Source organism: Taurulus bubalis (assembly GCF_910589615.1).
Source record: "Taurulus bubalis genome assembly, chromosome: 12".
Classification (NCBI taxonomy): domain Eukaryota; kingdom Metazoa; phylum Chordata; class Actinopteri; order Perciformes; family Cottidae; genus Taurulus; species Taurulus bubalis.
The window spans coordinates 11443455-11467375 of record NC_136600.1 but is presented as its reverse complement, the minus strand read 5'-3'; the positions used below and the strand labels follow the sequence as shown (position 1 = coordinate 11467375).

The following is a 23921-nucleotide window of genomic DNA, read 5'->3' as shown; positions in this document are numbered from 1 at the left end:
TGTCTCTCCTTCCCTTTTCAATCTATCTTTCTATGTGGTCTCTCTCTCTCTCTCTCTCTCTCTCTCTCTCGCTCCCCCGTGATTGTCTGAAGCAACTGAGCGCTCTGACCCAGCGTCTGTTCTCCACAGCCTCTCCGCCTCTCTGCCTGTCTCCCCAGCAGCCGCACCAGTTCCACTCGGCTGACTGAAGAATCCATCTGAGGAGAGGAGGGGGCGGAGAGGAGAGGAGGGAGGAGAGGAAGAGGGAGGTGAGGAGGGGGCTTCGCTGGGAAATACCAGAGTTGGAGAGAGGTGGGGGGGGACTAAAGAAAGATGGGTGGGCAGAAATAGAAATCGATAGTTTGTTTGAGAGAGAGATGGAGAGAAGTAGAAAAGAAAGCAGTAGACTACTGTGCCACTTATTTGATACACATGCACATACAGTCACATGTGCATGCGGTGGGAAGTGTTCTTGGAAGCTGGTGATCAGTTCGACGAAAGAATAAAAGGGCAAGGGGTTGTTTTGTTGAACAGGGTTCGGGTGTGTGTGATCCCGAGTCCTTCACTCCTCTCTGCATATTTAATACGTCCGGGTCGAGACCCCTTATAGCTCTGTATCCATTATTTAAGCCAGTTGGTGTCGAGGACCGCCGCTCGGGTGAAACACCAGACTTCTGTTGCATAAACTGTGATTTCCACCACAACATCAACTACTGTGACTTGAACAACAACAGGGTATCTTTGCTTGAGGCAAACTGCATCTCTGCTGACATCAAGTTTCCGTCACTGTCTGTCTGTTCCATAAACTTCCTGCAATGCCTATTGATGGATACAGTAAATGACCGTACGTTTGACCCCTGGATGGATGCTTTGTGTTGACTGCGTTGCACAGAATCTGATGACTCTGTCTTGCTTGTTGAATGTTTTTCACCTTCTTCTGTTGTTAAAGTAAATTGAAGCAGCTACAATTAATATTTTGATATCAGCAATCAGTCACATGATAATGAGACTTCATTCAGATCTGTGGACCTCCTCAGCTCTTTGTAAACAACTTTGTTCGTTTAGTAGATCGATGTTATGGTTGAGAAGTGACGCAGCAACCTCAACAACCCGTTAGTTTACAATTACATGGATTACATTGATCTAGTGAGTACTTAGGTATAGCCACGGACAGTGTACAAAAACTGCCCGTACTGTTTTGGTTCACTCTCACGGCTCTCACTGCATTGATTTCGGGCCACACCAGGCAGCGGTTTCCAGTGAAAAGACTCTGACATCCTAAATAAGAATCTAAAAAGTACAACCTCTGCTGAAGATGGAGAGCGTGCTCTGATGCGTAAACACGAGCATATTGACACTGTCTATGGTAACATGTTAGTCGCAAGCATGTTAGCCCACATGTTTACTCCTAACACGTGTTAATTAATATAACTAATTACTATATAACTAATATTCATGTTTACATGACTAATACTACACTAATTATCATGTTTACGTGACTAATACTACACTAATTATCATGTTTACGTGACTAATACTACACTAATTATCATGTTTACGTGACTAATACTACACTAATTATCATGTTTACGTGACTAATACTACACTAACATGTGGGGCGGCATGAATGGCGCTGCGCGAATGACGTGAATGGCACGAATGACGTCAGTTCAGACTCAGTTCCTGGAAAAGTCGGTGAAATCCACCGAGCTGTCTGTAGCTACGGATGATATTATACTCGTCATTCGCGTCATTCACATCCAGTGTTTGCATCCATTCGCGTCTGTGCATTGACTTTGCATCTACTCTAAAAAATTCGCAACGCTTTTGGTGTGAACGCAGCATAATATTCATGACTAATACTACAATAGTAATCATGTCTACATGACTAATACTACATTCATAATCGTGTTTACATGGCTAATACTACAATAATAATCATGTTTACGGGACTGATACTACACAAATATTCATGTTCATGTTTGCATGACTAATACTACACCAATAATCATGTTTACGGGACTAATACCACACAAATATTCGTGTTTACATGGCTAATACTACAATAATAATAATGTGTATGGGACTAATACTAAACTAATAATCATGTTACCATGATTAATACTAAACTAATATTCATGTTTACATGACTAATACTACACTAATATTCATGTTTACATGACTAATGCTACACTAATATTCATGTTTACATGACTAATACTAAACTAATATTAATGTTTACATGACTAATACTAGACTAATATTCGTATTTACATTTAATACTACACTAATAATCATGTTTACATGACTAATACTACACTAATAATCATGTTTACCTGACTAATACTACATTAATATTCGTGTTTATGTGACTAATAATACACTAATACTCATGTTTAAATGACTAATACTATTCTAATAATCATGTTTGCATGACTAATGCTATTCTAATAATCATGTTTACATGACTAATACTACACTATTATTCATGTTTACATGACTAATGCTATTCTAATAATCATGTTTACATGACTAATACTACATTAATAATCATGTTTATGTGACTAATACTACACTATTAGTCATGTTTATGTGACTAATACTACACAGTGAGAACAACCCTAGAGCTGCTGTAGCATGACTTTGGTCTCTCACCTGCATCACAACGCATAGTAATATTAGTATTAATAGTTTCTGTTATTTAAAACAATTTAAAAAGCCTTGTTTCACAATTTTTTGAAATCCTGGAGAAAATTGTTTTTATAATATATCGTGGTAAAAATCGGCAAAGTGTGAATTTGAACAATGACACTTGTCAAAAATCCTCCAATTTACAAGTTGAGAATTGAGTTGAATAATGGACGAGAGACTAAGCTCGACTTTCTTTTTGATGAGTTGCCATAATTGCTGGTGAACAGCTCCGCGTTCTGTGATTAGATTTACTATAATGTGCTTGTGACATTGGGCTCATCTCAAAGTCATTTTTTAGCCTCGTGGCGGGATTCACTCGCTCATTTGCCAGGGTTTTTGTCGCTGCCTTTTCAAGAAGAGCCCTCATTGTGTCGCTCAGATGTTGCCATGAGGATCTCCAGGCTGCAAATTAATGATACGTCTCTTTTAAGAGAATTCCTGCCTCTGTTTGCTGTCACATCGGGAGCCCCATTAGACTTTAATCACCCTTCCTGAGCGGAAACTGCCCACATGCATCTAGATCTGGGCAACGTGCGTCTGATTTTGGAAGCGCATACTTCAGCATTACAGCACCTTCACGTGAAAGAGGTTCAGCGCTGGAAGGAGAAAGAGTGTTCGGGCAAATCACATCTTTTGAACCACCGCGGAGAGACCCGAGAGTTGGAAAGAACAGAAGAGAGTGAAATTGCTAATGTTGTGGGGAGATGCTTGACTGGTTTTCATGCCCTTTAAACAGAGCAAAATTAAACAGATGCCAAAATGCTGAAGCAGCCCTTGGGCTGAGGCTTGAATGACACTAATGATCACCCACAGTGTAATTGCCAACATGCTGTGGCTTTAGACAGTATAGATAAAATGCCAAAAAGCATGTCAAAAAGGGAAAAAAAGAGGAAAAAACATGCACACGTAGGAAGATGACGTTTACATGATGCCATCGTCAAATCTTACACTTCAAGGGTTTTATTGTTTAGGTCCAAATTAGTTCCGTAACTTGGTGAAGACTCGACCCTAAAACAGTCCTGTGGTGGGACAACTGAAACGGGACGAATAGCATGAGAGGAGTTGTAAAGATGGACGGCCAAGCATAGTGTTTGGGACCAGCAGTCTTTACATAACTTGGACAGGCAGCTGATTGGACGGGAGCGTGAGTGGAACAAAGCACATCCCCAATTGATTTTTATATGAAAGGTTTCAGGCATCGTTTTGTCTTTGGACCTCAGCTGCTTCCACAGCTCCACCGTGACTATAGAGATGCGGCAGCGCCCCCCAGTGTCTGAGGTGGGAAGTGAGTCATTTCAATATGAGTCGAGGGATGGGAACATGTCTGACGCTGTGGTCTTGTGATTGTGTCTCATTTGAGTTTGTGTTCCACTTTTCTATTAGAACCTGATATGAAATCATAATGATATGTGTATATCCTATTTCAATAAAAAAAAAAGAAAATTGATATCATTTTTTTAGGGTGACTACTGTATGCAATATCTCTGGGACAATAAAGGTAAAAAAGAAGAAGAAAAAAAATGACCAATTGGCTCAATCTGCTGCGTTGACTGCAATATTTATTTACTTATATTTGCCATGGCTGTCTTTGTTGAATAATCCAACAATTCTATATTCATTATACATTCTTAATTTTGTTTGAGTGAGCAATTTCTTTGTAAGAATAAGCACTATATGTGTATCAATATATGTATATCTGCTGTATTTGTAATACTTTGATAGATGTAAACATTATAGTTATGTGACATATGGTACGGTGCGATGCGATATACTGTATTGTCCCCTATAGAGAAATGTATCACCTGACTCTGTCATCAGGTGTGACACTGACAGTAATGATGTATGAATGTAAGTATATGCCCAAAATGCCTGACTGAGAAAGTGGTTTTGGAAAAAGTTCAAGCAGATTATTATTCTGTGCTCAAGTCTCAAAGTGCGTTCACAGGCTAGTGTTTAAAATCATTAAAAGATACATGAGAATGTATTTCTGCTTGAAATGTATCAATGCACTTCACATGCTTTGTAATAGAACCTGTCAACTATATGGACTCTTGGGCAGTGTGCATGCATTCGGTAGTTTTTTTCCTTTTTTTTCCAAAATGAAATACCTTAGTTAAGCAACGGGGGTAAACGCAAACAGATTTCCAACAAAAGACTTTAACCTTACTCGTATAATTTCCACAGAGCCGCGCTGCATTAGGCTGTCAGTGTTTTTCCCGGGTGTCAGGGCACTCTGGTCCATAATCGCAACTATTACTTTAAAAGGTGGGTTTTTCTTTTATTCTCACCTCATGAAAAGAGTCTTTGTTCCACGAAAACCATATCCAAATGTATACAATGCCATTGGTACATAAAGCACTCCACCCATGATATCAATCATTGCTGTCATTCTACACTGTTGACAGTGGAGCGCAAACAGACTGTGGTTTACATTTTGTATAGCGCTGCTAGTTTACAGTTTATATGAAGCTGGGTGCACACAGACTACAGCTTTATCCGATATCTTACTTTCGTGGTGTGTGGCTTTGGAGATTGTAATGTCGGTCAGCCCAGGCTGCAATATCTGATATCTTTACTGGATTGCCACGCAATTATGTACAGAAATTCATGGTAGCCATCTCCACCACCAAGACAGTGTTACATCTACCTGATGTATTAGCAAAAACAAAATTGCAATGACAATTATTGGTTCCCAGAAGATGAATCCTAATTATTTTGTTGATCCCCTGACATTTGGTCTTTTGAGCAACACCAGTTCGTGGATATTTATGAATGTAATCACGTGTTTTGGACGAAATCTTTTATGGGATTTTTTTTATTGGACCTTTACGACGTAACAACGCTGTTGTTGTTGGAATGTTATCGATTTATGGATCAATATGAGGCGTCATCGGTGAGTTGCCTGGATTTTGCTATCGTTTGTTTGTTTGTTGTTGTCTGACGTTAACGTGAACTGTAGCTGCTGTGGTGGTAGGATATTGAAACGAAGTGCATAGTTGGAATCACACGAATCGTAGGTTTCCAGAAACTTATGGCACTCGTACCGAACTATAAATATATGTACAGTGTACAATAGAATGTACAGTGTACAGTTGTAAAGGACACCCGCGGGATGGCGGAACGCTAACAGGTTATTGAAAAGACTTTTAAGAAATCTGCGTCATTATGTCTTTATTTCGGCATCCCTTTTATCTGTCTATTAAAATTAAATCACAGCCAAATCAGTTTATTTTGGGATCATACAGCTGTAGTATGCTATATACAGTGAATACATTTAGTTTCCCGGACTATGTAGGACTTCCAGAACATGTACTAAGCAGAAACAGTGGTTATTTCCTCCATGGTTGAAATAAATGGCTTAGTTGATAAGGTTTTTTATTGAGATAAACCACTCCTCCTCTCCGTCGCAAATAACTACAAATGATGCCGGGGTAACGTGATGCGAAACATTTCCGCCGTGTTTGGTTTGAAGGCAGCATTCGAGCTTAGGGCTTTAAACTTATGTCTGGATGCTGAAGTGCAGAGAGATGTCAGAGGAGTGAGTGGCGTGTTCACATCCAACTACTAGTAAATATCAGCATGCAAACCCGCTCAACAAAGATGCTATATAGCTAATCGGGTCTCACAGAGCCGCTGGATTCGCTGCACAATTCTGGTCTGGTTTTTCTTTTGGGATATCAGAATTTTTTTCTGGGTTATAACTTTTCCTTTAAAAAAAAGTCAATCCAACATTTTTACAGATGTGAAATTCAGTCATTAATTAGCTTTCTGACATAGTAGCAATGAGACTGTCTTTTACAAGAAGGAGCATTACAGCGTTACAAGACCAAAGAAGACTCTTATTTCCAAGAATATACTCAAGTAGAACTTGTTTTTGAACACTAAGACCGTTGGACTCCAGCTGTACTGTACAACACGACGCAGCAAGCACAGAGGCGATAGCAGCATAATGCTTATTGTGCGTTTAGACACATAATCACAAGTCAACAGAGAGGAATGTGAACATGCAAGGTCACTCCAAAGATAAAATTCTGCTCTGTTCACACATCATTTCTTGCAGCGCCAGCAATCCATGTCATATATTTTACAGAGACAAACTACATAATAATTTATTGTGTTCTGAGAATATAGAAATAAACCAAATTAAATCAATAAAGGCTATTACTGAATGTATTGTACTCTATTTAGAATGTCCAAAGGAAAAATAATAGATATGCTAATAGGCAAAATGGGTATAATATACTTATTATATACTTTATATATACTTATATATATATATATATATATACTTATATATACTTATATATATATATATCCTTATATCATTACATAATTATATGTACATGACTGTAATTTGATAATATCAGTGCTCTTTGCTCTCCCGTATAATCAGACTGTGTGGCCCACAGGGAGGTCTGCGATGGCATTTGGGTTTTTATTAGCCATAGATGCTATCACTCTGTGTGACAACGAACTAGTTTCTATTTTTTTTTTTTCAAATATGTCTTTTGAACAACCCATCTTTTGCAAACAGACTAGACACAGCAACTTTAGACTACGATGTATCTAATCTATATAGCACATATTTACACAAAGAAAGATTAGCAGACATTTGGAGCTCAGACTATATATAAGAAGTGGACATAGTGACAGTGCCGTCATTCTTTGGTTTGTGGACTACCGCTTGTCCGTCACCATGATGGTTTTTTTGGAACGAGAGGGTGGAGCTAACTACAACCAACTGTTTTTAGGCAACCAAAAAGCGACTTGACAATCACCAGATAGTCACACCCTAATCCCCCGCTGCATTGTTTATTCTTATCTTAATGGGACAAAAATGTACAAAGTGAACATCATGTAATAGTGAACCAAAACAGTAAAATAGCAAAACAATTAGCTCAAAGTCACTAAACGGTTGATGCAAAATTATGTGAAAGATATTGATTAGTGCAGCTTTAAAGGCCAGATTTTCTGGAAGATTTTCCCCAAAAAAGACTTAACTTACAATTTAAAAGTTTTCATAACCTTACATTGTGTTTTTGTTTTACTGTTTAGCACCAGAAAAAAAATCTATTTATTTATATTTATATTTCAATAATCTATCGATATTTATGAAAGTTATGTTGAATGTTATGTTTGTTTAATATTTTCTAAATAACTTCTCCAATGCTAGCAACAAGTTCCACATTAAATCTTTTTGACTATGCAACATTTAAGATATGTTATAGAATTTCACCCCTGAGTTTGCTGCTATTACTGTTACGCCCAGATCTCCTGGGTAGTTCTGTGTTCTGTCTGTTTCTGTTGTGTGTCTGTCAGTCAGCTTGTCTCTCGTTCCAGACTCCTTCCTCCTCGTGTGCAGCCCTCCTGTGTGATTGCAAGCCCCGCCCTCATTGTTTCCACCTGTGTCTTGTTCCCCTGTGTATTTAGTCTATGTCAACTCCCTGTCCTGTGCCGGTTTGTCTCTGTTTGCCTCGTAAACTTTGTTCTGCAAAAGCATCTACCTCGCCTGTGTCTGCTTGTGGGTCCTGCTCTCCGCGGTTCCTGATCATTACAATCTTTCTGTAAAGCAAACAGGCAACGGTTATACACTCCCAGAACTACTGCACTGGTTGTTTATGACAATACGCGTTAAAAGTGTAAAGTGAAAAATGTATCTAAAAATTTGCAAAAATGTTCTGTCCGTACTCCATCGTGTTGGTCAGCATCGCCTTTCTACATTTCATGCTGCATTTTGTGCCAAAACAAGCACAGGGTGCGTCTTCAGCCAACATGTGCTGTATGACTGTAATCCATTTAATACAGGACCACACGGATCTATCTTGTAATCTACCAATACTATTTTTCTTTTTATTTACTTTGACCTCAGATGCCTTTCCATTCAACTGAATGCCGTGTAAACTTGAGCCAATGCATCAGAAAGTCACTACACCCTTGAGCTTAACAATTCCATGTTTACTTTTTATCAGTTGCACTCTTGTGCATTATGTAAAGCCTGGGATTGTGCTGTATCATTAGCAGTCTGAGGGGAATGTTTAACATCTAAGAGTTGGCAACGGAGCTGGGTCTTTAAAAGGAGGGAGAGAAAAGCACCGACTCACCTCCACCTTCTGAAGGCTCAGGAGCAGGTATGCTTATTTACTGGGTTTCCTAAACAATTTTTGTTTTTTTGTGTAACTTTTGATTATTTGATGATTTGATTGATTATATTATATCTTGTTAATCAATCAAATTTCTTCAAAATAAGGATGCAATTACTCTGGAATACTCCATCAATATCATATATAATGTCTTCATTTGTGTTTTTTCAGCAATCTTATTTTGTTTGTTTTTTGTCCAGGAAAATGTTTGCATTTTTGATTTGCATCTTTACTCTGCAGCAAGTGCACTCTGCCTGCGTTGATGTGAGTAGAAGTATTTAGAAGTATTGAAATATTACAGGAAGTTGTAATACAATACATTATGCATTCCGAGTGTTTTCCATAGGCTGGAAAGTATGTTCAATCATGTACTTGAGTACAGTTTTAGTTTTGAGATACTTTTAATGTAGACAACACTAGTATTCACAATATTATTATTTTTTAAATGGCACTATTTCAAAGAAAAATATCACATACAACAGTGTGTGTCACAGGAATAACTTTTGGAACACTGTGAAATAACCTTGTTTTACAATTAGTGTTTCTGCTTTTTTTTTCTACAGCTAATGCTTTAACTTTTATGCAAATATAAAACACATTGTGTTGCAAATGCTTCACAGAAATAGTAAATAATTCCTTACTCCCGTGATGTCCTGATGAGGACCTAACATACATTTCTTCTCCTTTTCAAATGTTTCTGCGTGCCATTGTGTGTCCGCAGCAAGGTAAGCACAATGTTAACTGCATCTGGCAGAGACGTGTTGTTTTTAGGCATCAACTGTGAAACCATGCCGATAAGTCTCCCAATAAGATTTGGTACAATCCTCTCTGTAAATTCTTCTGTTATGTGGAGCCATTTCAAAAGTAATTAAACCAGGATATGTTTGGGAGTCATTTCGGAGGCTGCATTACATTTTTAATATGTCGTTTACTCTGAGGTTTTGTGTGTGCGCGTGTGCAGACATTTGCCCAGAAAACGCAACGGTCCAGGCTGAGATCGTTGACGTTCACAATGCCTTCAGGAGAGCGGTTCAACCTACTGCTTCTGACATGCTGTTAATGGTCAGTCCTACTTTCTTGCACAGTGAAGGTGGCTCAGGTAATGTTTTATGTCACTTGTGAGACGGAAAAGAATAAACACATTTAAGTGGGTGTGGTCGTCTGCACGGCACCTGAAAATCGTAAAAAGTCTAACAAGGCTTTTCAAAATCAGGGTTGTATAGTTTGATGATTAAGAGCTGACTCAACCTTAAAGGGCCAGTGTAGTAGGGTATCCATTGGCCAAGTATAATATTCATTAAGTGTGTTGTCTTTTTCTATAATCACCTGAAAATAAGAATTGTTTTAATTTTCTTAGAATTAGTTCACTATGTTGCACAGACATGTTTCTAAGTCTCCTACACACTTCGCACATGGGTGAAGTTTCTGTTTATTGCAATATGCCACCTCACCACTAGATGTCCCAAATCCTACACACTGGCCCTTTAAGTGTTCTGTTGCCGGTATCTTCCCCTAATAGTTATAAAGCAGGTCACAACCAGCATTATAAATGATGAATACATGCTATTTGAAATGTGAAAATACATTTGGATTAGGGTCTGTCACAGATAAATACAATCACTCAAATGTATTTTTTATGTTCATTACAGGTGAGTAATGTCCACATCGACTAATCTATTCCTCTAATCTATTTGGAGCCAGGCCCGACCTCTACAATGGCATTGTACACAGTTGAAAATATTTAAGTCAACAGGAGAATAAAGATGTCTCATTTCCTTTCCAAAAGAGTTGGGTGTTTCTGGAGGGTGTAAGGTTTCTGCAAAGAAAAAAGAAAAAGAACTCATGTTTATATTGGCACTGAGTTTTGGCTTAGAGCTGTATGAAAAGCACACCAGCTGGTCTCAGAGAGGGAGCCCGTTAAAATCACAACCTTTTTCCTATTCTAAGATTTGTAGTGGAAAATATTTAGAAAATCCCAAATGATCCCATTTTCAAAACCAATAGCTTGCAAGAGAATGGATCTGTTTCTGATTTTTGGTTGTGGGTGTTTTTGAAATACAACGCCTGATGTTATTTTCCCCCCTCTTGCACAGAGCTATAGTGAGGAGGTAGCAGCCAGCGCTCAGGCCTGGGTTGATAAATGTATTCTGGCTCACGGAGCACCCAGCACCCGCATGCTCAATGGTATATTTTCTTCTTCCTTTACTCTTCCTCTTTCTTTTTTGTTTCCTTTTAACCTCGCTCCACAAATGCCAGCGCCTTAGATAATACCTCAGAGGTGCGTTCAGTGTAAAGGTTCCCTGTGAACTGAGTGACCTTGTGATTGATTGCCAGAGTCACGGTGAACATTATCTTATCTCCGGTCTTAATACCTTCTTTTAATAACAAATTACACGGAGTAGGATATGTTATCATGAAGGAGATTATCATCAATGGGTTTATTAATGAACCCCGTTTTATAAATAATAAAAAAAAACATAATCCACTGGGACATGGAAATGAAAGTGTGTTTGCAGAAAGACATTAATCGTGTTTCTCTCCAACGAGCAGGATATGAACAAGGTGAGAATCTGTTCTATTCGTCTTCACCTAAATCATGGACGGATGTCATCAACACCTGGCACAGTGAGGTGTCGCGCTACCTGTACCCCAAAGGCTCCAAGAACGGACAAACTATTGGTCACTACACACAGGTAACGCTTAGCTGTTGACAACAATAATTGTGGAACACAAAGGTTGTGGCAACAGCAGCAATAACAGCGAACGGTAATATTTCTGACATGTAATTCAATCCCATTATAATAACGGATCAAATGTAATGCAATCGTCTGGGTTTTGCCGTCTTTCAGCTCATTGTTGTCGTTTTCAGTGTCAGCGGGCAGCTGTTTTTAGTGAAAAAGCTCAGAGATTACGAAGAGCATTTAGCAGCTAAATATCCAGACATTCCCCTCAGGAGTTAGTAAAGCGGAGTTAACATATGGTGAATATTCAACTTACATTCCATAAAGGGACCAGAAACACAACTCTGATTGAATGTTATGTTGCTCAGGATCTGCTGGGTGTGTAAATAAGAAACAGTTTGGTTAAAGTAATTAGACTAATAAATATAGGACTAATAATCATGACGGGTGAGAGACTGTGTTTACTAGCTTTCAAAATGCTCCTAACATTCATTTTATAGATAATTGTCTGTCCAAAATGAGTGTGACAAATACTGCTTTCACCAACGGATTCATATCCTTTAATAAAATTGGGAGAGATATAGCGTATTTCAAAAAGCATTATATTATTGAAACATCATAGTAAATATTAGCATTATTGTATTTTAAAGACAATATATCTTTTGATCAGTTTTTACACTTTTACTATAAGTAAACATACACAGCAAATAAAGAAAATTGTTAAAAAAAAAAGAAGAAGAAAAAAATGTTTTCTTATGAGAGGCAATATGCATTACTATCAAAATAGAGGAAAGTATTCAAGTTTAAGTTTTGTTTTTATCTTTGTTGTCAGGTGGTGTGGAACAGCTCCTACAAAATTGGCTGTGGGATGAAATTGTGCCCGAACAACATCTATTTCTATGGCTGCCATTATTACCGAGCGTAAGTGACCCTCCGTGTGAACAAACACTAAAAGTGTCTATATATTTAATTTAGAGATTATTTCTGAGTCAGGGGAAGTTGGATACCAAAAAAAACCTGTTTTTAATTTGTTGAACAGAGGAAACTTTAGGGGATGGCCACCTTACAAGGCAGGACCCTCGTGCGCTTCCTGTCCCAATAACTGTGAAGACAAACTCTGCAGTAAGTAACAGATGTTAGGATGTTCTTTTTATGGCGAATATATCGATTGTCTCCTGAGGTAACGAGCTGACCTATCCATTGTGTCATTTCAGCCAACCCCTGTCCTTACATAAACAAATACATCAACTGTCCAACCTTGAAAGCCACGACTGGATGCAGCAATCGTCTGGTGTTTTCGTGGTGTCCTGCTGCGTGCAAATGCGTCGATGAAATCATTCCAATCGCCTGAAGAGGAGCCACTGAGTCTGCAAAGTGTAGCGGTTCAGACTGTTTCCATCTTTGTTGATTCTCCGTCTATGAAGCAAGCCACTGCAACTGTAATCAATTCCCTGTGAGCATATAATCATATATGACACAAGCAAAGGGCATATGTCTGGGAAAATTGGGCTTTGTTCTGATTGCCTTAAGTTTTAGTGGATGTTTTGGGAGTGTTTTTAAATATATATTTGTTGTGTGATGTGTCCTATTCTATACTTAGGGGGATTTATCCCACATGACTTTATTAATTGCAGAAATGTGTAAATGAAACCAGGTAATATGTTTTACCGTTAATTCACCCGAGACCCAACATAATATGAATCAAAAATATTATTTCTAGTGCTGTCAATTTGTTATGGTTGATGATAATTAAACATTTAAAGGCTTTAGTTTTGTGTCAATTTGATGTCATTCTTCCCTCCATATAACATGAATGTTACAACATCAAGTGGTCATTTTGTATTATTATTATTATTATTACATTAAGAGTCAAATACAAGAGTTTTATGAATTGCTCTTACATTATAATCGAAAAGAAAAAAGTTTCACGTCACACATACAATATGGTGGGTCCAAATTCCTTTCATTATGTTCAAGTATCAAGGAAAACTAAAAACTGAATGTTTGCTGTGGTTGGAGATACAACACTGAAAAAATGATCATGTTTGTCAGATGACACCTGACTGGCTCACAGTGCCACCGCCTTCTAACGTCAACAGCTAAGAAAATAAACATATTTGCATGAATTTACATAAACCAGAAGCAACCAGCTGAACTTTAAAAATCAGAAGAACCCTCTTTTGTCTTATTATTTTGCTGGGTTAGTGAAGTTGTAATTTTCTTTGAATATCAACTTTCCATACATAAACGATCAATTCATCAGGACCAAGGGTTTTGGACGAAACAGAACCGTAAATAGCATATTTCTGCAACAGAAGATTATATTTATTTGTATCTTATTTATATTCACATTTTGCACATATTTGTTTTGTCGACAGAGATTTGTTTTAAACTATTTTAGGACTCCTGAAATTAAATACGGTAAAGAAAAAATCACTCTTCGGTTGACATTTTCAAAACCAGGTGACATATGCAAAGGTACACGAGGAGTCACAATAAGACATTGGCTGGAAACCATTGGTCTATAAGATTGTCTAGAAAAATACACTTTCAATTGGCAATGTATTGTCAAATACTCTCTCCACTGTACAATAACCAAAAACAAGCAATAACCCTTGTAGACCAGCAGATAGCTCTGTTGTACAACCCACCAAACCTCCTGCTTCCCAGTGTCTACTTTATCTGCCTTCATCTGAACCAGTGGCCTATGAATAAAATGCATAAAACAATGTTATGCCTTGTCACTCATTCACTGTGTCTCTCATACAAGAGGCTATACATGTTAAGCATGTGCTCAACCTCTGGATCATCTCCAAGGAAGATCATTTTTGGTCACACATAAGTTGTTGTGCAGGTTTCATTAGAAGAGCACACATTTGCTGTTTTTTGTCAGTGAAGGCTGTTACATCACCGTTAAGATTAGTTAATGGTCTCCATGCGCTTCTCCACGTAAAGAGGAAGACCTCGAACACAATGTGACTCGAAACAGGAAAAACAAAATGTCATGTGAGCTTTTCTGGCTGTCCTTGACGGATGTCAGATGTAGCTTCTGAATAAAGCTGAAATCAACAGCATATTACAGAAAAGAAGATGTACTACAGGCACAATCATGCTGAACAAGGAGAACAATTATAAAGCCTATATTACTAATATACTATTACCTCCCTGATTTAGACCCAGTGAGGTTGCCATTTCAACCCAGTAAAGGTTTGTTGGTTTAATCTTTCATCTTGCTTCTTCTTATTATATATATATATATTTTAAGTTTTGTGTACTTTAAAGTCCAACCTGAGGACAGGCATTAAACACTATTTTAAACTTTAAATACTGGAGTATTGCTCCACATTATTCTACTTTACAATCAAAACAGATGCAAAATCACCAGATCAGTCCAGATCAAAGTCCTTTTTACGAGTGTACAGGTTTATTTGTTCTGCATGAATGTACAAAGGGGGCGTTTCTAGCCTGTACTATGTGAAATAAATAATAATTAGGCTTGATTGAAACTGCCTGTTATGTCGAAGTTACTTTGTTGCTCATAAAGACTTCACTTGGGTCTGTCAATATGTACTTCTGCGCGAGACACTTTAAGGGCAAGTCCTTTCTTTGTTCTTCTTTTTGTTACTTAAACTGCTATTTTGTCGCGATTAACTGACGTTGGAGGACATTTTTTAGCTCTGTTTGCCTACCGGGGTTGTATTGACTGGACTTTGTGTCGGCTGTTTAAAAAAAAAAAAACTAACTTCACCCACCTAGCGAGTGAGGGGGCTAGGTAGCTAGCTCGACTCAGTGCACAACATCGCGGGTTGCCCGTTGCTGCTCTCTGTTGCAGCAACAACTTAGCCGGAAGACAGTCCTTTCCACGGAGAGACAAGCCAAGCACGCGACGCTGCTGGACGTTACGGTAAGCTCGTGAGTGGTTTTTTGGAAGGCGGGTGTGGGGGGCCGAGTTATATGAACTGATAACTAACTAAACATGCTTTTAATGTAATTCAACTTAACCTCACTAGACTGTTGTTAAACAGAAGAGGAAGGGTTTACTACGGTAAACGCAAAAGGGCAACACGGTGGAAATGAGCCAAAAAAAACGGTCAACTTATACAGTAAACGTCAGTGACTATAAGATAACGTACCGCGTCCTGAGTGTGCCTGTGCCCCCCCCACCCCACACACACACACACACACACACACACACACACACAGCCGCTACTATCAACGTAAAACGCTGTTACTAATGTCCCGTTGCCTGATTATGCTGATCTCCGTGCTTCTCCTCACAGCACGGTGCACGGAGCGAGCCCCTCTCTCTCTCTCTCTCTGATTGCTGGAAGCCGACCGACATGTGCACCGAGATGATATGACAGAATTACGTGCCAATGTTAAAACGAGGCAATAGGCCGGGGGAAAGCTGAAACATAAGGCTCTGCTACCCAGCGGCTTGTGTGTGCGTGTGTGTGTGTGTGTGTGTGCGTGCGTGCACGCACGCGTGTGTATGTGCTCGAAAGTGCCTATGGCGGAGTTTGGGGATCACGGCAGCCTGCCTCCATTGAATCTTGGGGATACGGCCGTGCCCAGCGACGAAGACGCTGGCAAGACGCATTGCGAAGTGTCGGTCTTGAATGGAGACTGTGGGATATCGGACAATATGGTCGGCTCGGGATCCGTCGTCGCACCTGGCAGCGAAGCCGGGGTGGATGCCGCAAACACCTCTGTCGGATCGGACGGCAAACCTGAGATACCGCGCAGGAGCAGCATTATCAAGGTAAACATTGGAGTTACGATCCCGTTTGTTATGCCATTCATTCTGGGCTAGCCTGCACATCTCATCCGCACGCAGGGTGTTGGAAGTTGCAAATGCATAGCCCCCCTGCTTTTGATTTGATTAGTCTCTCTTGCATACCTCTTCTTTTCCCCACTAATCTCGCCTATGACACGGGCACGCGTAATATTTCAGTGAAATAGGTGGTTTTCACACTACAGGCCGGTAATGGGATCCCCAGAAGCACATCCTGTACTTTGTCTGAATATTTTTGCATGGAATTTGTAGAGCAGTGCTTCTCTTTTTCTTGATCTGGATTGTCAGCAATCTAACTACATGTGCATGGCTGTAGGTAGGCATGGGGTGGGATCGGAGGATCTTTATTGCTCCAAAAATGGGAACATGCATATATTATATACATACTTGCAATAGCAGGGAAGTTCATTATAGCCGTTATAGAGGCATGTCAGAAAAAAAAGCATATCCACAAACTCTTGCAATCAAAAGCATGTGGTTGAAGGTGCTACATCCATTATACAAATAATATAATATATAATATAGAGGCTGAAATGGTTATGTTTAATACATATTTGAAAATGATACAATAAAGCTTGCATGTGGATGAAAGTGGACCGACATTTAATGGGGTCATGTTTTTGTAGAGAGACAGCAAATAACATGCAATTAAATATTGCACTTAAGAGAGAATGAGAGGGAGTGTCCATGAAGTGAAAAGCAGTAGATGCAGTCCAGACTGTTCAGTGCTGCAGCAGATAATGTAGAATGATAGTAATGGTGATGCAGTGCTCCTGGATGTCTTGTAAATTGACCTCACACACGCACACAGATTAATGATCGGGTCTGCCTGGACATTGGTAAAGTGCATCTTACTGTTAGCATAGTATGAATATAGTAGGGAGCAACACAATAAGATTTCCCATATTGCTGTAAAAGTCACACAGGGCATCAGAGGAAATCCCTGAGCCAGACACTCAAGTCTCTATCTGCGCCATGCAGGATCCTGGATGCTCTTATGAATGATGAAACCTATACGTGTTTTAGAGGGTTATGCAAATAACAGACATTCCTTTAAACCAATTTATATTTTTTCAATTATTTGGTCCGAGACTTTCAGTCAGAAGCTTTGCAATTTTCTGTACTTGTCTCAAGAGTAGAGGGCGTTGGGAGTATTGCTTCAGGGTTGCCAAAGATGATGACACTTCCTCACATTGCAACAATCGACACTATGTTGAAAGCCTATTCAAAACATTCACTACGTTAACGTGCACACTGATATTCCCAATATGATAATATTCTGAATTTCTTATGGGTCAGGTAAATGGCATTTTCTGTTTGAGATATTTCGAATTAGGTGTTACTCTGAATGTAGCATTTTCCAATTAAGACATGTGGAATGTGCCAATAGTATTTGTGGTTTTAGGAGCATTCCTTTGACTTGTTGTATACAAGTCAAAGGAATGCACATTCAGAAACACACCTCCTTTTAGACATTGTGAAAGACTTGGATATCTACGTATTTTGGGATGTGCATACTCATTGCTACTCTGACCTTTTTCAAGAAGGTGGTTGAAGCAAAGAAAGAAGGAGGCGGTGACCGCACAGTCTAAAAATGTTGTTACTGGTTACGTTGATCGGAGGACACACGTGAATATTAGTAATAATATTGATCTTTATCGGATTAAATGCAAAACCTGGAATATTGTATTAATATAGTGTGAGTATTACCTCTGCTGCTGTAGCTGTCATTATGTTGGCTATGGAACTCTGATGGAGTAAGTTTGGGAATAGTGAAGGATAGTGACATGGTTATAGGGCTGTGCGGTGTGGGCAAAAATTCATATCACGGTATTTTGTAAGATTCTGGCGGTTTCACGGTATATCACGGTATATATTTTTTTAAACAAGTAAACACATTGATTCCATTAACAGCACCAGTCATCCATAGCCACAACAACAGCAGGCAACAACATTGACTTTTTACAGTTTAATACTGGGAGCGCAGTGGAGCTACTTACCTGTCAGTGTAACTGGGCTTAGTCATGGTTCACACATGTTATAAAATTACAGCGCCGAATTGCATTCTGGGCAGAGTTCGCGCACAAAAAAAACAGGAAGAGACAGACCGGAAGACACCACACAAACAGCTGTTCGCTGCCCAACTTCCCAGCATTCAATTTGGCCGTGTAATTTTGAACCATAAGTGAACCAAGTTACCCTGACCGCTAAGTAGCTCCACTGCGCTCCCAGTATTAAACTGTAAAATATAAATGTTGCCGCCTGCTGTTCTTGCGGATATGCACGGCTTGTTGACGGTGCTGGTCGCTGACGGCCCCGCTATCTAGTTGACCGTCGTAGTGCAACAACAGTTGTTACGTGTAATCACCGGTATGATGGTATATGAAAAATTCATACCGTATGGAAATCTGAAACCGGTATACGGTTTGAACCGGTATACCGCACAGCCCTACATGGTTACACTGAACAAAGGAGTTATTATAACATTATTCTTCACATTAAGTGTACTCTACCCCGAGAGAATATCACCGTACCATATACATTGTGAGATGTCAGAAAAGTATCCCTCTTATGTTGCTGCTGTTTACATTTGGCTGTTTAAGGGTCAGTGAATTAGTAGTCAGACTCAGAGATTTTATTCCCTCTAGGACCAGCTAGATTTCAAATGCATGACCTTTGTAAGGAATTAGTTGAGACTCACTTTTCAAATGTCAACGTCTGCCTGTGTCCTGACTGGTTTAGTCGTTTACTACCACAAGCGCGATCAATACCATTATTACATTATTAGGTCTATGATTTGATGTCCTCTGGCAGTGGAGGGAGTTCTGCATCCTCATCCACAGGCAACACATTCGTGACACATTGTGGCTGTTGAGCTCTGACGTGCCCTCTGTCTGGAGATTGGTGGGGGTAATATTGACATTTCTGCTTTGTCAAGTCCCGAGTAATCTCTCACTACACAAGGACCTGTCTCAGTTCGCAGGCAATTTGAAAGTGATTTGTTTCTGTGATGTGTCCACTCCTTTGAGCTACAGGCTCTGTCGAAACATGTGGAAGCGTATTTGAAGAAGAAAAATGTCAATAGATCTTTGACTCCTTTTTTTAAGACTTTTTGGATTCAACTCTACCTGTTTTTTAATATTTTTTTTAGAGAAAGTTTTCTTTAAATAACTTCGAAAACCTCTGATTGCTACCCTTGCTAAGATCAATGTCGTTGTCCAATTTGGGCTGCTCCATTATGGCAAAATCATAGTCTAGATAATTCAATCAATATGGAGTTCACAATTGTTGAAAATGATTGCTCGTTGATAAAAAAATCTTGCCTTTAGATAAAACATTTTGTAAATTGCATCAGTTTGGTGCACTTCAAGAGCAGAATTAAAGAGGCTAGATCTATGAAGAACTCAGTGCTCTTGGGCACAAAATTGTTTACAAGTGCAGAGTTTTTCAAAGTCTGAGTTTCAGGGGAGGCTCCTCAGTGTATGGAAATGCAAAAGAAACATGCTATTATAGTGATTATATAAGTTATCAAATGAAAATCACAGAATAGCCAACATATGTGGAATCTAGATGAAGAGATAATTCAGGGATACAACCAATACATTGATGTTTTTAATATATTTGGTCTGAAGTTATGTCAGACAGCAGTATTGGGCTGTATTGGGTGTGTCTATGGGATCAAATAACATAATCATAATCCAGGAATTGCGCAAAAGTGAAAGTCAGGCACCTTTTTCCAAATGGATGCCTCACTTTCTACTGCAAACCAAGTCTATCTATGTGTACAAATAAAGTAACCAAACCAAAACCAAAGCTTCTTCTGAGGGGAAGCACAGTCTCCGACCTTAAAAAATCCTCTTCTGGTAAACAATGTTATCATAGGCGCATTGTATTTATAGATGTAAATGGCGATAACGGGGCAAAAAAGTTACACCCTCAAAGCACGGTAAAATATACGGGGCCCGTGTTTCAAGACCGCTCTGGTGGGTGTCCAAAGCCAGGGTATCCATGCAGACAAGAAATTATTCTGAAATGGTCAATGACCTTAAAGTCAGTAAGTGCCATATCAGACTACACAATGAAACCCACTATTACAAGGCATGAGAAATAAGTGAAATGCACAGCGAGTTAATATGAAATGTTGTTTGTGTTTTGCGTACCAATAATGCACAAAGATGGATCAACATCCAGGGACTCGCAGCAGAGACGATACATGGACTTGCATTTATATAGCGCCTTCCTAGCGACTATCCCACACACACACACACACACACACTGATGGGACAGCATTCGTGAGCAATTCAGTTCAGTATTTTGCACAAGGAGAAATCGAACCGCCAATCTTTGACTAGTGGTTGACAAGCTCTAACTCTTTAGCCATAGCTGCCCAAATGGTGATCATGGTGATGATAATGATGATGATGACTGATGATAACGGTTGAAGCCAAAAATAGATGTCTTGTTTAAGAGACCATGGACTGTTACCAAGGTCTGGGTTGATGCAACAAGTGCAGTTCTTAATCAAGATAGAAACAATGTCGTACATAATACAAGTTATGTAATACTGCTCCTACTACCAACAGACCAAAAAGTAAGTGTACATAATATTGTGAGACGGAGAACAGTCATGTGAAAAATGACAGTAGCAAGTTAAGTGAAATGTGGATTTTGATAGAGAAAGTCAAAATGTGTCATTAGTCATATTTCATATTTGTGTAACTGCAAAACCTCCCAATCTGAAGGCTATCAAGGAAATCAAGAACGCAGTAAGCCGTGTCCTTGTCTGCATGCCAATATATTCTTGAAGGCAGTTGTTGTTGCTTTTGACAGCTGTGACTGATGGACTATTGCAGACGGTGGTTGTGAAGGGTTGGCCCAGTGTTAACAAGGCGGCCTGTTTCACAGTCAGGCAGAGCCTTCAGTTCTTGTTAAGCTGCTTCTCTGAAGAGAGATGGGAGGATGTGGTCGGGACAACACCAACCATATTCTCGTAGTAACGGCTGAAGGGAGGCTTACGCTCCTTGGTTGGCAAAATAGCACCTTTGCAGATTTTTTAATTTGATGGTTTGCTGAATACTGAACTTAAAAGTAATGCTCCACCCAAAACAATCTACACTCGCCCTCCCACTCATCCATCCAATGGTGGCAAGTGAGAAGCTTCTCTAAATCCTTACACTGTCCTTTTTGAATGCTCTGTATATTTCACCAGATACAGATCCTTCTGTTGCAGGAGTGGTTAGTCAATTATTTATGGATGTTTTGATTCTAACCGACTGATATGTTTTAAAGTTGACCTCAACTCATGACCACATCCTCTCTATGAAATATGAAACTACCCACTTTAAACAGCCGTCTTTTAAACCTCTACAGGGTGAATGTTTGGTAATTAACAAATAGATTTTGGGTGGGGTAGCACTTTATTAAGACAACCCTCTCTCTATAGTAATACCTCTATTTAGGACAGGCCTGGCCAACCCGAGGCTCCCGAGCCGCATGCAGCTCTTTGCCTGGTTTCATGCAGCTCTTACGTTCATATCGTAGTAAGTTTGTGTTTAAAAAAAAAAAATCTTTTTATTGATTTTGCAAATACTTTAGACCACTGGTGTCAAACTCAAGGCGTGACGGCTTGAAAGCCATGAAATCGCGCACCTGTTTTCAGTCATTCGCGGAGCCGTTTTCAGTCCGTCACAGGCCTTTGCATGGGCAAAAAAAAAAAAATCCTGTGCTTTTATTTTGAAGGGATTTTTTTATGCGGCAGAGAGCAATTTATTCAATTTCAGTCATATTGATGTAATGTGTTGGAACTATGTTACGTTGTTCATTCTGAAGAAGGAAGAAGGGATAGGGTGATGTTCATGTGTGCCCATGTGTATGATGGGACTCTTTGCGATAACACAGTAAAAAATGTGTCTCTTAGTCTCTGACTGGTTGGCCACACCTGGTTTAGGGAGTCTGCTTGTTTGTTAGTCAGGGAATATTATACACAGTTGAATGGAAAAACAATTCACTCCATAACTGTACATCACCATGATTATTTGGATATTTTAGGGATGGACTTCGTGCACTTGAAATATCAAATGACGTAGTGGTCCCACTGCTGCACGAAAGATTGAGCAGAGTATGTTTAGGTTCCACTCTCTGATACGAAGGCTGTTACACGTGGCGTCCAGTAAACTGTAACAGTGTTGTATATGGGCAGCCCGTGGCAGCAGAAATAATGGCCCCCGGCGGCTCCACTGTTCTTCCCACCTCACACCTCATCTCAGATCCTCTTGCACAAAGACGGTCTCGCCATCGCTTGGTAAATAACACTTATTTCACAGCTCTGATGGGAGAGGAAAACAAACTCTGTTTGTGATATCGCCCTGCGAAAAAGGGAAAACCATATGGTGTGAATTATGGCGGACCAGCAGTGCTGCAAGGCCAAGACAAGTTTCTGTGTGGGAATCATCATCATCATATTTTATTATATCATTCAATCAAGCTCAGTGCACCATAGCCCCCATGGCTGTGGTGTACTGAGTTTTGTTTCATAATCATTGAGAATAATTTTGATGAGCTTGATTTCTTCTTTTACCATCTGTAAAAGGATAACAGGATATTTGCTCTTGTTAAGGCAACAGAAACGAAAAGCAAAATTGACAGTTCACACAATCAGTTGTTCCTCATTTGAAATGTGACGTTTGGGAGGGTGCGATAACTTTTCTCTTTTCTTTGACTCCTGTACAAGCGATGAGGAGCGGAGACATGTTGAAACTCAACATAGTGTATTTGTAGTGGCCATTTGTCCAATAAATCAAAGAAAATAATAATAACCCTTTGTATTTCAATAGGGTCCTACTCGGACTGACTACGTCAGTTGCTCGGACCCTAATAAACATAAATCAAAGGGCCACTGACGCACCACTGGATTACGCAGCCAGAAGAATGCGTTGTCCATGCAGGATTCCGTTTTTCTGACAATTTATTTAACAAAACAAAAAAACAAACAAAAGAATAAAGGAACGCCCCATGCTGCCTCTCCTGTGCTGGTAAAAAACTATAGTCCTATCCAGGTGCATGCTGGTCCTGTACCCGCCTCCTCCTATATATAAACCCCAGGTGCTCACAGCATTACCCAATTAATAAACCAATAAACAATCGAAAGACTAAGTAAACCTAGACAACTACAAATAATTAAACGAAACTGAAAACTATCAAATGAAAAAATACATCAAAAAATCAAACCTAAATAAGCAACCAACTAGAATAATTAAACAATACTACTTGTTAGTCAAATAACTTGATATCCAACAAATAGCTCCTACAGTATTTGTGTTAAATATATAATGCGATTGTTATGTTGGTCACTTTTGCTATGAAGTCTTGAAGACTCCCCTTTTCAACTTTTACTTTTTGTGCCAAAGAGCGATTTATAAACGGTCTGTAATTTCTATGTCAGATTTCAGAAAGTTTCCATCATAGAGATAGAATAGGAGTAGAACGCACATTTAATGGTTTTCCAGGATCATATGACTTGTTGTTGTTGTTGTTGTTGTTGTTGTTTTGGTGACGATACACATTAGTGGGGCTGTAAAGTGTTGTCGCAGCTCGCCATTTTACTCTTGTTTTCCTTCTATGGTTTCCACAGTACAT

At 39.3% G+C, this 23921-nt stretch overlaps 1 protein-coding gene across 1 annotated transcript; it reads left to right on the top strand.

The window, feature by feature from the left end:
* Nucleotides 1-9014: 9014 nt before the first annotated feature.
* On the top strand, nt 9015-12842 carry LOC306744463 (cysteine-rich venom protein; the record flags this gene model as incomplete). Its single annotated transcript, XM_079227112.1, has 7 exons — nt 9015-9078; nt 9772-9872; nt 10904-10994; nt 11361-11503; nt 12324-12412; nt 12531-12613; nt 12706-12842. The coding sequence occupies 7 exons, from the start codon at nt 9015-9017 to the stop codon at nt 12840-12842; spliced, it is 708 nt and encodes a 235-aa protein (XP_079083238.1).
* Between the last annotated feature and the right edge of the window lie 11079 nt (nt 12843-23921).